Below are 16,206 nucleotides of genomic sequence, written 5' to 3' on the forward strand. Positions count from 1 at the left end.
GATTTAGTATTCTATATACTAGTGTTTTCTGCAACAATGTTTGGCACCAATGCCGATATTGTACCGATCCCTCGACTATCAAGTGTTATTCTTTTGTGGTTTTATGGCGGCTGGAAAAACATTCCAGAAAAGTGTGTATGTGTATGTGAATTTACCCCAACACTGATTCCAGCATTTAAGGCTCTAGTTGGGCTCCTTCTATCATCAGGTATTGGTATCGGTACAATACCCTACACTACCATTAATTGCCTAGAGTTGCTGAATTTTTGGTCAATAGCCTATGTTCACACCACAAAGTAAAACCGACCCGATTGTGATTTTTTTTCCTGAACCGACCGAGTCTCAGAAAATATGTTATTTTCATTTCCGATCTAGCCCACTTGTGTGCGGTTTAAAATCTGATTTGAGCTAGATTTCTAGGAATGTGGCTGCGTTGTGAATTGTCTACAGTCCCCAAATGGAACACAGATTACCATTGATGAAGTCAATTTGTAGTCCTTATCAATAGGTAGGAAATTGGTGGTAACAATTATCCGACTACTGCATATGCAGTTGCCTTTGTTGTAACGTCTCTTACTTTTGCTCTTCTAAGCGACACTTTATAGGTCGCTTTGGAAAACAGTAGGCTCAATGTTCACACAAAAGAAAATAAAAGGTCAGTTAATTGTAATATATATATATATATATATATATATATATATATATATATATATATATATATATACATTTGCATTAGGACCTGAAGTCTGAACAAGGCCAAATAGAAGCACAATTTGGATCACTTGTACTGAATTGTACTATGAAAACCGACCATACCAAATGAGAGGTGATGAGATTTGCAAAAACAATCAATAGATTCAAACCAGAGAAAGTCAAATATAGTTTGCATCTAGTTTTGCTTACCGAGTATTGTACCTGTGGTTATAGCATCACGTTGAAGTGACCGCTAAATGTGGGTCACCTTTCTGCACACTTCAAGGATATATGTTACTCCAGGTTATTCCAAGCCGTTTTAATTTTCTATCCAGATCTATCTCCAAAAGTGAAGGGTGATTGCTAAATCCCGGTTAAATTTTGCAAGCGAATCGAATGCGTCCCCTCCCCATCTGCAGTAGAAAATGAGTTGTCAGCCCTGGTTGAGGAGGCTGCCATTCTTCACTATCACCACCATCTTATTACTTCCGCATCTCGCCACCTTCTCCTCTTCGTTCAGATCGTCCATTGCTTTCCTTATTTCTCTTTCAGTCTCACTAATTTGCAATTGATTAGCTGTCCTCTCGTAGCTCAGTCGCTAACCCCTAAGCCCTCAGCGTCCCCAGTGTCTCTGCCTTCCTACCTCGCGCCTGGCCAGCTTGAGCTCAGTCCACAAGTCAATTTCTCTCTAACGAGTGTTGGTACATTTCGCTCTCGAGCGACGCGGCCCTTCTGTGTAAATAAAACAGAGCCGAGCTGAAAATCAATGGGCCTATTACCCTCGGAAAATGCTAAACAAGCAATATCAGAGATTCACTTGGTGGCAGGGAGCATTTTGTATGAGCCTGACAATGGTGCAAAGTTCAGTAGATGTTTGTGAAGATGTCTCGTATCCGAACACTTTATCAGAAATTAGCCCCCATTATATATGATTTTTTTTATATCTGAATCAGGGGGAAAAATCTGTTCTTTTAATTATTTATTTTTTTAATCACAATTTTAGCAGAAACGGGCACTGTGGCCAAGTGGTTAGTATGTCTGCCTCACAGTTCTGAAACGACTGGTTCAGTTCAATTGGTGGCTGTCAATTTATGTCTGTGATTGGCGGCGCTAGACGTTGAAAAGAAATGAAATATTTCTCTTCAACGTCCAATCCATTTCGAGTTAAAAGGATGAAAACAACAATCGCAAGATGATTTGGACGTCTAACACTGTCATTTGCAGACAAATTAGTTACATACTATGAATAATGGTTAGCCAACATAATATTCCTATGAGGGAAACCATAAGCATGATATGGCCAACCCCAAAAATTGAGTTTCAAAAAACTATTCACGCTGAAAAAGCTTAAAAACAGCATGCGACCAGAAACGTTTCTTCATTTTTTGGTATTCATAGTTTGACCAGTACAAAGTAATCAAATCGAGAATTATACATATATATTTTTCAAACAATAATACTGTATATTTGAACATGGAAAGTCTGTATTTTCCGCACATCTTCTAGCGGGTCGTATCGCTACATCGGAAGGCAAAAACACACATTGACGCACAGATTCGCTTACGTAGGAGTGTGCGCACAAATGTCCATCTAAAATCATTTGGTTCTACAAGCGACGCCCATGCAGATGGGAAAGATTTGCCTTCCACAATGGAAATCATTGGGCTGCCCACCCAGTGAAAACAAACAACGGCCGCATTTGTATTTGTTTCCATCTTGGCTTTATAGACATGCGCGCGCACACACAAAGCGCCTCAAACGCGGCCAACAGCAGGATTTATGTGGACACCCCATATTTCATTACGTGGTTCTGATTAGTGCACCATGAAAAGCTGCGTGCGTGTGCAACATTCCCTCGCGAAGCGCTTGTCATATAGAAACACAATAACACTCCGCAATATACACACACCCTAAAACACCAGGACTGATACACACACAAAATTAAATCAATAACTTGTATATGCGTACAACCGCGCATACAGTACACACACTAAGTCAACATGTAGCATTCTGCAAACAGCCTGCTACACACAAGCAGGCGACATGAGCATACGTAGATCCTGTGTATAGGTGGATTTGCCCATTTCACCTTGCGGCTAACACATATGTACGGTTATGCTAATGAGACACTGCCTTTAGAGGAAACTAACAGCATGGTTGCAAAGTGCTTGTTTATGGCCACAGTCTTTTTCATTAGAGTCCATTTTTTCTCATTCATTAAAATGATGAAGATTGTGCAAGTGGGAACATTTTATTCTAATGAGCAGAATAAGGATTACTGGAGGAGTTAGGACCTAGTACAATTTTTAAATGAAGTACAACCCCACTTAAAAAATACTTGGCTCGCTGAGAGTTGTTATAATAATCAACATAAGAAGCCAGTACGACGGTAAAGTCTACCTAAAAAGTATAGTTATGGTGATAGACGTAAGACCCATTTTAATTGGGAAGACTGTAGACTTTAACAAACAACTGATCCATTATCAAATTAATTGACTACTAGGATAAAGGCCGAGTAATTAGTTGAAGATCTTGTTGACACAAAATTTGGCCAAATTTTCTGAATCCTTGTTTTTTTTTATTTTATTTTAGTTTTTTTTTTACATTTTTTTCCATTAAAAATAAATCTGTGAATGTTACATCGTTGTGCTTTTAAAAAATACATTTTGAATCAGTTTTTTTTTAAATCTTTAAATAAAATGGAAAAAATATTTTTACCTTTAAACATTCATATAGTACTTTTCTATTTGAAATTTTAAAAAAGGAAAACAACATAAATCTTGGGGTTCATCAATATCAATCTGCTGAATGGTAAATAGCTTACATTTACTACCCTCAACTCTACAAGCAAGCATGGCGACTGAAAAACGAATCATTTACCATCTGAACTTAAAACCGGGATTTTTTTTAAACTTTTTTACTCTATTTTGGTGACACCAACAATGACAGGCCTTGTTTGGGTTCACCTGCCATTGTTAACTACGACAGCTAGCCAAGATGCTAAATAGCTAACACCGGTATACCTAACCTTCAGTTTTCACCCCAAAAAACAACACAATTCATTAACCACACATCATTTGTCTCTTGGTCAAAGCTGTCTTCGGTAAAATCCTTGGATCAAAACAACATAATAGGCTACTTAGCTGGTGCTCCACTTCCTTCTATACGCTCAATCCACTAAACTCAATGCTTGATCGGACAGAGAAAAATAGAGGCTTATATCGGCGGTATTCATGTTGGAGCAGTTTCCTACATGTACAAGTCCTGCAGTACACAAATTAACCATTTTTTGGAGGAAACAATTGAATTTCTTTAAAAAAGACAACGAAAAAGCTTGCTGCCACAGTTATGAAATTAAACAATAGAGGACGCGATATCCAAAGAGGCCGTCCACCTGTGAGATAACCCAAGAGCAACTTTAACTTTCCAGCCAACAGCGCAATGGGATTTTAGTTTATTTAATGAAGAAAATCACTATGGGTTGTGGCTCAGCAAAGTCATATGTCACAAATTCAGTAAAGTACCCCCTGAGGTGATAGAGCAACTTTAAACACTGTCATTCCATTTACCTGCTTGTGCATCTCTATGTTGAGTCCATATGACATTTCGTAGTACTGAAAAGCAAAGATCACAATGAGATAAAGCAAACATTTGGCTTCTGTTTTACTTTTTTTTTCGCTTCAATAAATGCACACACACTCCCCAGGTGCGAAACTCACCATGACATAGTGTCTCTGCATCTCCGTTTTCTCACTTGCCAGTTTCTCACACTCCATTTTCAGACTGCGAGGTAACCGAGAGTGGGAAAAAAAATCAGTGTCACATAAACACATTCTGCTCACTCTTCAGTTTTGTCACAAAAACAATGCAAGCATGTAAAAGCAGAAGCAGCACGCGACCACATCCTGCTACTTTAATGTGGCATTTCGGATCTCACCAGCTTCCCCTGCAGACACTTACTCAGCACGTACATCTCGGTAATTAATGGATCAATAGACGACCACACAAACCTCAACATAAGGCCCGAACTGCACCGTCGACAAAAAAATATACAATGTGAGGATCCATATCACAAGTGTGGTTATGCTAAAGCTTAAACCTTTCCTCCTTTTTGTCGTCTATTACAGGAAACTATCCACTTACCACTATGACTCTTAAGCATGAGTGTTTTATGAGATAAAAGAGGAATGAACCTTATCAGTGCAGGTAAAGTGAGGATGCTGACACAACAATAACGGGGTGAGCGAATACACTACAAGCACATTTGTGGCTTTTTTGGAATACACTGAAGTGGAAAAGCAATGCGGGCTTTGTTTTCCGCAATTATTTAACTGAAATGATTTAGGAGACAGGATAGGCATGGGCGACAAATTGATTTTATGAAATAATTCGATTTTTTTATTGCCTATGACTCAATAGATAAATTACCTTAATTTTTTCACCATACGCTGCTACCTTGTAGATTTTATAGAGCAGCGAGAAATTTAGGATATCTTGGAGAACAAACAAGCTTCATTTTGGCTCGTTGGAAATTCCCACTCCCTAAAAAAAGTGCATTCATAGTTTCTAAAAACTGGCGTGAATGTTCCATTATGGCAAGATTCTTGAGTTCTGGTGTGCTCCAACGTAAGTGCATCTTTAGATTTCTGTTAGCGTTGTAAAAACTTTGTGAGAAGTTTACCTTTTTCCACGAATAGGCCAATATGTTGGCAAGAAAAGCTATCATATTTACTCGCTTATAAGCCGATTTTGTCGGACCAAAAAATGATGACTGAATTAGGGGTACGGCTTATATGCGCATAAAAACACAACATGCACGAAAATGCAAGTTGACGCGGCCATGGCACGATGACAGGTTGGGTATCCATTGTGGGCGGCCCGGTGGTGCGAGTGGTTAGCGCAGTGGGAGACCTGGGTTCAAATCCAGGTCTGTGCACCTGTGTGGAGTTTGCATGTTCTCCCTGGACCTGTATGGGTTTTTCTACGGGTACTCCGGTTTCTTCCCACATTCCAAAGACATGCATGGTAGGGTGGCTGACTGGACACTCTAAATTGCCCCTAGGTATGAGTGTGAGCATGAATTGTTGTTTGTCTCCTTGTGCCCTGCAATTGGCTGGCTACCAATTCAGGGTATCCCCTGCCTCTGGCCCGAAGTCAGCTGGGATAGGCTCCAGTACCCCCCGTGACCCTAGTGAGGATAAAGCGGTTCAGAAAATGAGAGAGGATATCCATAGTCTGCCACAATTAGAGGATGCTACACTAGCGCAAGCTAGGCATTTTCAAATAGCAATCACAAGACTTAAATGGCCATAAAGGCTCTGTCCGATGCTTAATGCCATTACAGAAGAGCATCCTAAGGGTTAGTTATGGTTTTGTGAGATTTAAAGATGAAAAATAGCCACAATGTGCTCCTACAAAGCGACTATACATGCGCTGATGGCCATAAGTACTGAGTTCATTAAACGGCCTATCATGAGGATGTTTAACAGGACTTTTTAGCTGCAAGCATAGAGGTCAACGTAAAGTGGATTTGATCATTTCGTCTTTGTGGTTTTTAAGGTTTCAGTCTGCCTCAGAGAACACAAGTGGGAATTGTGGTGTTGGTCTCCCCTGCATGACATTTTGTTAATAAAGATGTTTTTGATCACATTTGTGTGTAACAACTCTCTATGTCACTACCCCATATTAAGACATGGACACATTCGGTTTATAGTCACATGTTGCATATCTATGGATACATTTTGTGTCATTTAAGCTATGCGTTTTATCGTCAGGTGGGCTCTACTGTCCGGAAATTAGAGTAATTTAGTTCTTTTGATGTTGTTGTTGTTTGCCAAAAGGAAATCTGGCAAGTCCTTATCTAGTAGATTCCACAAGAAAGAGATTGTTTCTTTATGATGTTATTACTTTGTGTTTTGGAGCTGACAGCACAAATAGGGGGAGTAGGGGGAGAGGAAAAGATGGTTAAGAGGACCAGTGGCTATTTTTTGTAATTATCATTGCGTGGATATCACATTTTTGGTCATGCTGGCCACAGTTTAAACATTTGATATTTAATAGATAAACGGTTAGGGTTAGATCTCATTGATCATTACTCTTACATCTTATCTTATCTTGTCTTTTGTGAATACCATTATGCAAATTGATTTGCATATTACTGTTTTTTTTATTAAAATGAATTAAACCAAATATACTCTGGTGAATAAAATACCCAATGAAATACCACAAATTCATTTTAAAAAATATTTTCAAAAAAAATAAGTATTTTTAAACTATTTAATAAATTAATATTCAAATATGAAGGAGGCAAGTGGCATTGAATAACAAAAGCAGATTTTTGTTTATTTAAATGTTTTTCCAAAAATGTACTTCCCTGTCAAGACGTGAAACATATCCTGTACTTATGCATGTTTTTATTTTATTCATTTATTTTTTTCTTTGAAAAATCCAACTGATACCTTTGGCTCGATTCAGTTCTTTTAATAACACAACAACCCAACATTCACCTGGTGACTGGACAATAATTACAGGGACAGGCAAAGGTGGGTGATTATTATGCATAGGTATGGCGCTTGTGGTTCTGCCCCGAGCAATATATTTCACACTTCATCATGTCGGCTAAAAAGTATTTCACACCTCATGCACTCGTAGATGCAGACGTGCATGCGGAGCCTGATGGGGTTTACCTGTGGTTAGTCAAAAGTGTATCGTGGGTGAAACTAGCAAGATGGTCAGGCAGAAACTGTTTCTGCTCTGGTATTGTTAGACATTTAAAGGACAAACATTTATTTCATTGGCTGCCATTTACAGCAAAAGATGATCAATTCATTTTGGCTGGGGTAGGTTGGTAATGAATGATAGTTATCAGTCCTCCCAATTCAAAATGGATTGAATTGGATGTGAAACTTATGGGGAAGGTTATGTATTCAGTTCGGTATTCGTCTTTGTCCATTTGTGTTAGAGATAATTCAAGAACGAATAAAGGGATTATTGTCAAACTGGTAGGACATGTTTGTAGCTAATAAAAGAGGTGATTGAACTTTGGGATAATGAGTTTAAAGGTCAGAAAATTAACTTCACGAAAACTCAAGAATGATCAAAGGGGTTATTATCAAATTTGAATGACGTCTTTTAATATGAAAAAAAGAGGTGCACACGTTTTGGAGTAATGAGATCAAAGGTTACAGAAGTAAGAAAAGGAATTTTGCAACAACTAGTACCATACATAAAAGGAATACCTACTCAACCAAATATGGTGATGCTTTGAACTTGGCTAGATAGGCTTTACCTCAGTGCACCTCATTTTTTTTTTGTAAATATATCAATTGTACAGCACTATTGGGGGCCAAACTAGTGGTGTATATTTCAGATTTTATTCATTTTAAATGAGTTTTTCACTGACATTTTATTGATTTACAATTGTATTTATTGATATAAATACATAAAAATAATTATTGACTCAGTGGCTGCCATTGACGACACGAGACATCAAATGTTCATTTGTTGCCATTCTGTACAGTTCAGATGGATTGAACGTCTACTAATGTCAAACTAATTCAAATTCATAGCAGAAAAATGAGAGGAGCCACATAACTGGACGCTGGTCATTGTCAATGGCACTGAAACAGTTAATACTTACCCCCCACCCCCCAAGAAAAATTCAAAAGCTTAAAATTCAGACCTGACACATTTTGGATTATGTAGACTAGCTACATTTGTACTATACCAAAAAGTCTATTTAGTCTCTCACCTGTGATACTGAGCTTGTAGGAACTGGAACTCCTCCTTGATCCGGTCACAGGATTCAGACACGGTGAACTTAAACGGCTGTCCAGGCTGTGGTGGGACCTCCGAACCAAAGAAGAAGATGGAAGGAGGAGAAAGGAGAGGCAATAGTGAGACAACTGAGGTTCTAGTGTCATGCCACAATGAGCCTCTGTTACTCACTCTGCCTCGAGGAATCACCAATTCGGCTTAATGTGTCTTTTTAACCACGCACGTCTGTCAATGAGCGCAATTGTCCATGCTAGTGCCCAATGGCGCAGAAACTCGACTCCAAACTCATTACGCATCATGTCCGTGCCATTCATAGGCAACTGTGATTTCTAACACAGAATTTTTTTCCACATTCAAATTCTAGCACTGGATAATTTTAGCATCAGAATTGATCCAGATAACATTTGGAATACTGCCACTAAAAGACATCAGCAAATATTCAGCTACAATGACGTTCAGACACAAAAAGAAAGGCAAAAATTCAATTACAAAAAATTCAATCACAAAAATAGAGGGGCAACATTTCAGCTGTAAAAAATGTGGCAAGAATGTAGTTGTGAGATAATAAATCTGTTGCAAAAACTTTAGGACCAAAAAAATAAATAAAATCCTACTGTTTCCCAGCTTTTCCCAATGCTAAATGAACTTTTGCAACTCATTTTTTACTCCGATGTTTTTCTTGCAAAGATTTATTTGCAATTATTTGCGACTGAGTGTTGTTGCTGACCAAAATCTTTGTTTAAATTTAAATGCTGAAAAAGAATCTGTCATAATTTACTTCCATCTGTCAGCGACTATTCGGTGCCAGCCTCTCCAAGTTCAAAAAGATTGGACGTCTATTATTGTCAAATGCAGCCAGTGAATTAACATCGATTGACCTGTTTTGTTGTTGTTATTATTCTGTACTTACCGGATGCCGCGCCGGAGGGTACATCTTGCTCAAGTCTCGAATCATTAAAAATGCATTTAAAAGTTCCTCCTCGACAAGAGAAAAAATAAACTACGCGTAAAAGGTGAGTTAGTGGGACGAAAGCCTTCGAACCTTAGCAGACAACATTGAAAAAAGTCTCACAATGAGAGATCGTCAGGTGCCTTCAGAAATATATCCCCGGGTAGTCACTCAATGTCGTTGAATTTCCTCTTTAGTTGTCGTCTTTCGCCATGTCGTGACCCCACTTGTCCTCCCGCTGTGGTGGCAACCGGTTAATTTCCTAGTTCGGGCCCCCCCCCCCGGTCGGCGTTCATATCCCGGCGGCGGCAGCGGAGACCACTTCAGCGACACTGGCCGCTCGCTCTGTAGCCCTCCCCGCCGAAGCACATTTTGGAAGCAGCCAGTCAAAAACGAGCGCAATTACGCATCCTCGCTCCGACGTTACTTTGGGTCATGTAGTTTTTTCCAAGACACTCTGCGCGTGTGGATGGGAAGAACGAACTACAACTTCCGGGTCCTTCCGCCTCTTGAGAGGTGGCGATTAAAGGCGACCAATCATGGGCGGTGGATGTCAAACCCGCGCGAGAGCGAGCTGTCACTCGTTGTCATGTTGTCCAATCGGCACCTTCGAAGCGGAAACCGGAGCAAGGGGCCCCCACGTGGGGTACCACGGTTATCTCTGGTGCTAAATGACACGGGTTTGTAACTATCTGTAGATTTATGTGCCTTTTATCACAGACTCCCAGGCGAACATGCGCCACTGTTTGTTTCTGCCATTTATTTATGAAGACATTAAAACAGTTTCCCGTTTTTGCATTTTACAACCACGCAATTAAATTGTCACCGAGCTTAACACTTCTGCTTGTATCGCGCATGAATAATTAACGGCGCCAGGTGTACTGATGTGAACACATTCTGAATTATCACAGTTGCAAATCAGGGCTATATACTTTACAGTAAATGGTTATATGGGCGTTTTTCATTCTTTGAGACGTGTATTTTGTCTGAATGACAGTATAACCTCATTTTTTCTACATTTATCACCTCACTAATCATCTTGGTGGGACCCCAAACAACCGTTGTCCCCATCTGTCATATTTTTGTGTGCCTCTCAGTTCATAGTGAAAATCCAGTCAACAGACAGTGACCCAAATCAACAGGAAGTGACCCAAAATCAATAGGAAGTACATCACAATTGCCCTCAAATCCACACGACATGACCTCAAAATAATAAAAAGTGAATGGAATAATGCCCCAAGTCAAAAAGGAAGTCATGCTAAATCGGTAAGTAAGTGACCAAAAATCAATAGAATTCCTTAGAAATGACCCAAAATCAACAGTTACCCAAAACTGCCCTAAAATCAACAGAAAAAAAACAGGAAAATGCCTAAATTCTACAGAAGGTGACCGAGAAATGCCACAAAATCAACAGAAAGTGAGCAAGACATGACAAAACCAACAGGAATAGACCTGGAATTGCCTCAAATTCACAGGAAAAGATACTCCCACATCAGTATGAAATTACCCAGAAATCTGTGCCTTACGACTGACCAGTCTCTGGTCTCGTCAGCCTTTTGCCCAAAGCCAGCTGGGTTAGGCTCCAGCAACCCCTGCAACCCTTTCGAGGATGGGCGCTATGGAAGATGACTGAAGGAATGACCCAGAAATCAATGGCAGGTGACCTGCAAATGCCCCAAATTTAATAGAGAGTGAAAATGGCCCAAAATTACCATAAAATGACCCTGAAATAAGCCAAATTACAGCAATGGACCCAGAAATGCTCCACAGGACTAAAATCTACAGGAAAATTGAGGAAAACTGCAACCAAGATATGCACCCTAATCAACACGGGGATTACCCGGGAATAATCCAAACTACAGGAAGTGATCTGTAAATAATAATTTTTAAAAAATGAATTGGCCGTTAACCGCTGAGTGGTGAGAGTGTCGGGTTTACAGCTCTGGGGTCCTGGGTTCAAATCCAGGTCAGTCCACCTGTGTGGGTTTTCTCTGGCTACGCCGGTTTCCTCCCACATTCCAAAAACATGCATGGTATGCTGATTGGACACTCTAAATTGCTCCTACGTATGAGTGAGTGTGAATGGTTGTCCATCTCCTTGTTGCCACCAATTCAAGGTGTCCCTCGCCTCTGCCTCAAAAGCAGTTGGGATAGGCTCCAGCACCCCCATGACCCTTGTAAGGATAAAGCGGTTCAGAAAATGAATGAATGAATGGTCGTTAACCACAATCAATCGGAACTGACACTAGAATGCTCCTTATTTACATGGAAGTATCAACAGGAAGTCACTTGGAAATCCCCCCAAAAACAGCAGGAAGTGAGCCGAAATCAATAGGAAGTATAGTGGAAATACGCACAGATCAACATGAGGTGAGCCAAAATCAATAGGAAGTGATGTGGAAATACGCACAGATGAACATAAGGTGACCCGAAAATAACCAGAATTAACATGACTCAAACCAAAATCAAGAGGAAGCAACCTTGAAATAGCCCCAAATCAGCAGAAAAGCACCCCAAATCAACAGAAAGTAACCATTGGGGATTTATCAATAATCAGAGCAAAGCTTCCCCTCTTCTTGTATTTAAAAAAAACGTAATACTTAATGTCGAAATACGTAAAAACAGCTTAATATAGTCTTTGCCATTGACGCCATAGAGGCACAATCCAAATGGACTGCGAGGTCTGGCATCATTCATCGTGCAATTGGATTGCGCCTCTAAGAGCGTCAATGGCAGCGAATGAGTTATCGTGGTGGAACGCACGGTTCTTGCGAAAATAATCAACTCCACTTTGACAGCACTTCAGTGTTGATTCGTACAGACGCTGGACCGTACAGCCAACACACAAGTCCAAATACACATCTCTATCCAGCACACATACAAACTAATATCTCAGGTAAGCACGGGGCCTAAAGTGACCTGCTGCCGTGGCGCGTGAATCCACTAAGGCTGAGAAAAGGTAATATCATGCCCTCCCTCTATCCTCTCCGGAGGTCGCCGTGATTCGGGCGGAGCAGGGGAGTTGCACAAGTGAGAGAGGTGAGCTGGAATAAACAGATTTATTTGCCTGCGCCCGTCTCTGATTATTTTGCCCCAGCCTTTTGTTCCAGACCTTATGAAACCCAAATGTCAAGTGAGGCGAGGGCCTCATATCGAGCCCTGTCAATCACGGCTCTCGGCGCGCCTGAAGCCCTGACGCCGGATTATTGGCTTCAACACGAGGGCCGCCCGCGCTGCTGGCCAGCAAGCCTCTGACGATTTGACAGCCTGGTCTTTTTTTTTTGTTCTTCTAAAGAGGAACTTCATTTGGCAGCTGATGCACAGGAGATTGCAAGGGAGCGAGGTTTTGGAGATGGGGCGTGTGTGTGTGTATGTGAGCGGTGGTTAACACTAGGCCTTTGTAAGGATACGGCTGCTTTTCATTACACGACAAATCCGGGAAAAGATGAACATATTGCTCTTGTCCAGTGTGTCACGTGAGAAGATTTGTTTCCAGCTTTAAATGTAGCGCTTGGTGTAGCATGCGGAATAATGTGCAACCGCAAACCAGGGGATGGATTTGAACCCACGAGCTTGAGAGCAACACAATTTGGATTTATTTATTTTCAGTGATAAAGAGGCAACTGATTGGCCACTATTGACGGCGTTAGACGTCCAATCCACTTTGACTGAGAGGGGCAGATGGAAATCTTTCATCCGCCGGTGAAAAATTAGCTGGTAGTCCTCCCGATTTCAAATGAATGAGTTAATTGAGTCATTTGGAAAGGCACCTGCTTTTTGGTCCTAAATTCCAAGTGTAAATTGAAATTCCCACTCAATGGCAACACAAAGCAAAGGTTAAAAAAAATCAATACATATCTGTTATATATTTTATGTCTGATCCACTCTCTCCCTTGATTGACATTCAAAGGCACTCCTCAACAGTTTAAATGAATTCGACATCTGTCACCGTCAATGGCAGGCAGTTAGGGAACACATTATCGAACAGGAGGACTAGGAGAACAGGGCTTCTTCTCCTGACCTCATTATCCCCAAAATGTAATAACCTCTCCAATAATCCCTTTAAATTTATTATTTTTAACATGAACATACAGTCTTCCCTTTGAATTTATTTTCTAGGAAATAAACAAAAAAACATGTCTAGTTTTTTCCCCGTCTAAAACATGTCTATCAATTAGATAAAGATTTAAGGTTCTTTCCACCTTTGTTTTTTTTATTTTAAAGTAAAATGAAATAAAATATTTTTTAAAATTCTGTATGGATATTTCTAATAAATAAGAGAAGATTTACTATTAAGATCAGGTGCCATAGGTTTTTTTTTTTTTTGTCTTTGATGTCGACGACAAATGTTTGGTCAGGGTTTTCCACGTATACCTAACCAAGTATCCTGGGAGTGTATATTGCCACAGGAGAACGTTGTTTTTCAGATGGTGGTGATACCGAAATACTCCACACGTGTTGGTTAGAGTGGATGATCCAAGTGAGGGCTGTGGAGAATGATGGCGCTCCCCTATTCCTATGAATGGTACTCCTCTTCGGCAACAGGCCCTTCACTGGAGCCCGAAAAGTGCACGCAGAATGAGGAGGAGGATTAAAAAGACATACGGTAAATGATCATGCTTCAGTGCTACTGGCAGCCAGAGACGTCCAATCCAATTGAACTGGGAGAATGAAATAATGCCGCAATGAAGTTCTGAGATCGAGTTTTCAATCCCTGTTGGGTTTGGACCTTGCTGTGTGGGGTTTTCATATTCTCTCCTAGTCTGCGTGGGTTTTCTCTGGGTACTCTGGTTTCATCGCACTTCCCAAAAACATGCTTGCTAGGCTGATTGAATACTCTAAATCAAGGGTGTCAGACTCGGGTTGTTTCGGGGGCCGCATTAACGTCAACTCGATTTTATTTGGGCCGGACCATTTTAGATATAATATTCAGATTTTTTAAATATAAATGGATTAAGAGAACTGGATTAAAAAGCCCTGAATATACAGTTTTTTATAGATCTAAAAGAATGTTAATTTTAGCTTTTTAAAATATATTTTTAGATTTTACAAAATGATTTTTGAACTAAAAACACAGAAACAAATGATTAAAAATTACAATTATTGATTTAAAAGGGGGAAAATCAGGAAATGTAATATACATCTATACTCTTCATTTTAATTTGATCCTAAAACAGAAAGTCGGCACTCATGATTTACTTTCTCGGGCCGCACAAAATGATGCGGCGGGCCAGATTTGGCCCCCGGGCCGCCACTTTAACACCTGTGCTCTAAATTGTCCGTTGGTAAGATTATGAGCGTGGCACAGTTGTTCTTCTCAATTGTGCCTTGCGATTGGCTGGCAACTATTTCAGGGTGTGTCCCCCGCTTTTTGCCCAAAAGTGGCTTGGGTAGGCTCCAGCACCCCCATGACAACTTGTTAGGATTTGCGTTACAGAAAATGGATTTATACATTGATTAGTGATTAGCATATCCACCACATTTATTTTTAAAAAAAGTTAAAATATTCTCTTTTATTTTAAATTTTGAATTTTAGTTAAAATTATGTACTGTAAATAATAAACATGATTTTTTTGGGGTTTTTTTTTGTAAAAAAGAGGAAATTTCTATTTCTTTTTAGAATAAAAACAAAATATGCAAAAGGGGAAAAATGCTCCATGGTTTCTGTAGTCCTTCCTAAAAACATGATGATTATCTTTGTAATTAATTACAATTATTCATTCATTCATTAATCTTCCATACCGGCCATCCTCGAAAGGGTTGCGGGGGTTGCCCGAGCCTAACCCAGCTGTCTTCGGGTGACAGGCAGGCTACACCCTCGACTGGTCGCCAGTCAGTCGTAGGACATAATTAATTACTATTAGATATTTGAAAATATCTGCCTTCAGTTAAAAAAAGTGATACAATTACATAGTCCAACTTCTCTCACCTTATCAATTTTGGTCCCAATGCACATTTAAAGCTAAAAATGTAAAGCCCACGCAAATGATAGGTGATTTAGCCCTAATTTTGCCACTAATTTGTAGCACATTCTCAAAGCAATCATTTGGGGCTTTTGTATGAAGCACTCTCCATTCCAGTCGGCAGCTTTTCATGCCTCTACCTCCATTCTGTCACTCCGCCGCCGCGTTCGGCGAAGGGGAGGTCAGAGGTCAGCGCAAAGTAGAGCGGGCCGGACAGGCAAAAGTGGCGGATCGTGTGTTTCCTAAGAAAACAGGGCGGCCTGTTGGAGTGGAGGTCACGGTCGCGTTGGCCCAGCGTTGGAGGAGGAACGAAGTGAACTAAAAGCTCTCGTTTGGAATGCTCTTCAACACCACTTTGGCAAATGGACACTGCCTCTCCACGCGGCGCTCGGGTCACAGAGGATGCTTTTTGCAAGCTTTTAAGCTGACGCTGATTTCCATTTAAAAACCTCTTTAGTTCACATTTTCAAACGAAAACCAGCAAGTGCGTTTAAGTGTTATCGGAGCGTGGAATTTTCCTACAAAGGACTCTTTTTGTTGGAATCCACAAGTGGATATTAATCGCGAGCTGGTAACACATTCGCTATTAATGTGGGTTCATTGACATACATATGTTACAATATTTCACTGCCACTAACGGCTATAGACGTCCAATACTTTTGACTGGGGCTGGCACTGAATAATGGCAGCCAACTTTAAGTTGGATTTTACGTCTATTGCCGTCAACGGTAGATTATGCCTTCATAGGAATGCATTATTTTGCTGTTGATTGTTTCAAGGTTCTTTAGTTCCATCTGCTGGCTAGATATTTAAATTGAACTGAAT

General features: G+C 40.2%; 1 protein-coding gene across 7 annotated transcripts in view; it reads right to left on the reverse strand.

Moving 5' to 3' along the window:
- LOC144074253 (transducin-like enhancer protein 4) overlaps positions 1-9,773 on the reverse strand; it is a 32,129-nt gene extending 22,356 nt beyond the window's left edge. For 3 of the 7 annotated variants that reach the window (XM_077600570.1, XM_077600566.1, XM_077600569.1), the window contains exons 1-4: positions 9,380-9,773; positions 8,444-8,541; positions 4,413-4,476; positions 4,263-4,307 (exon numbers count right to left, since the gene is read on the reverse strand). In XM_077600570.1, coding sequence (XP_077456696.1) covers positions 4,263-4,307; positions 4,413-4,476; positions 8,444-8,541; positions 9,380-9,424 — 252 coding nt within the window. In that variant the 5' untranslated portion in view covers positions 9,425-9,773. The remainder of the gene's footprint in view (positions 1-4,262; positions 4,308-4,412; positions 4,477-8,443; positions 8,542-9,379) is intronic. The other 4 variants (XM_077600568.1, XM_077600565.1, XM_077600567.1 and 1 more) reach the window with 4 other exon arrangements.
- Positions 9,774-16,206: the final 6,433 nt, after the last annotated feature.

Source organism: Stigmatopora argus, chromosome 5, assembly GCF_051989625.1.
Source record: "Stigmatopora argus isolate UIUO_Sarg chromosome 5, RoL_Sarg_1.0, whole genome shotgun sequence".
Lineage (NCBI taxonomy): Eukaryota > Metazoa > Chordata > Actinopteri > Syngnathiformes > Syngnathidae > Stigmatopora > Stigmatopora argus.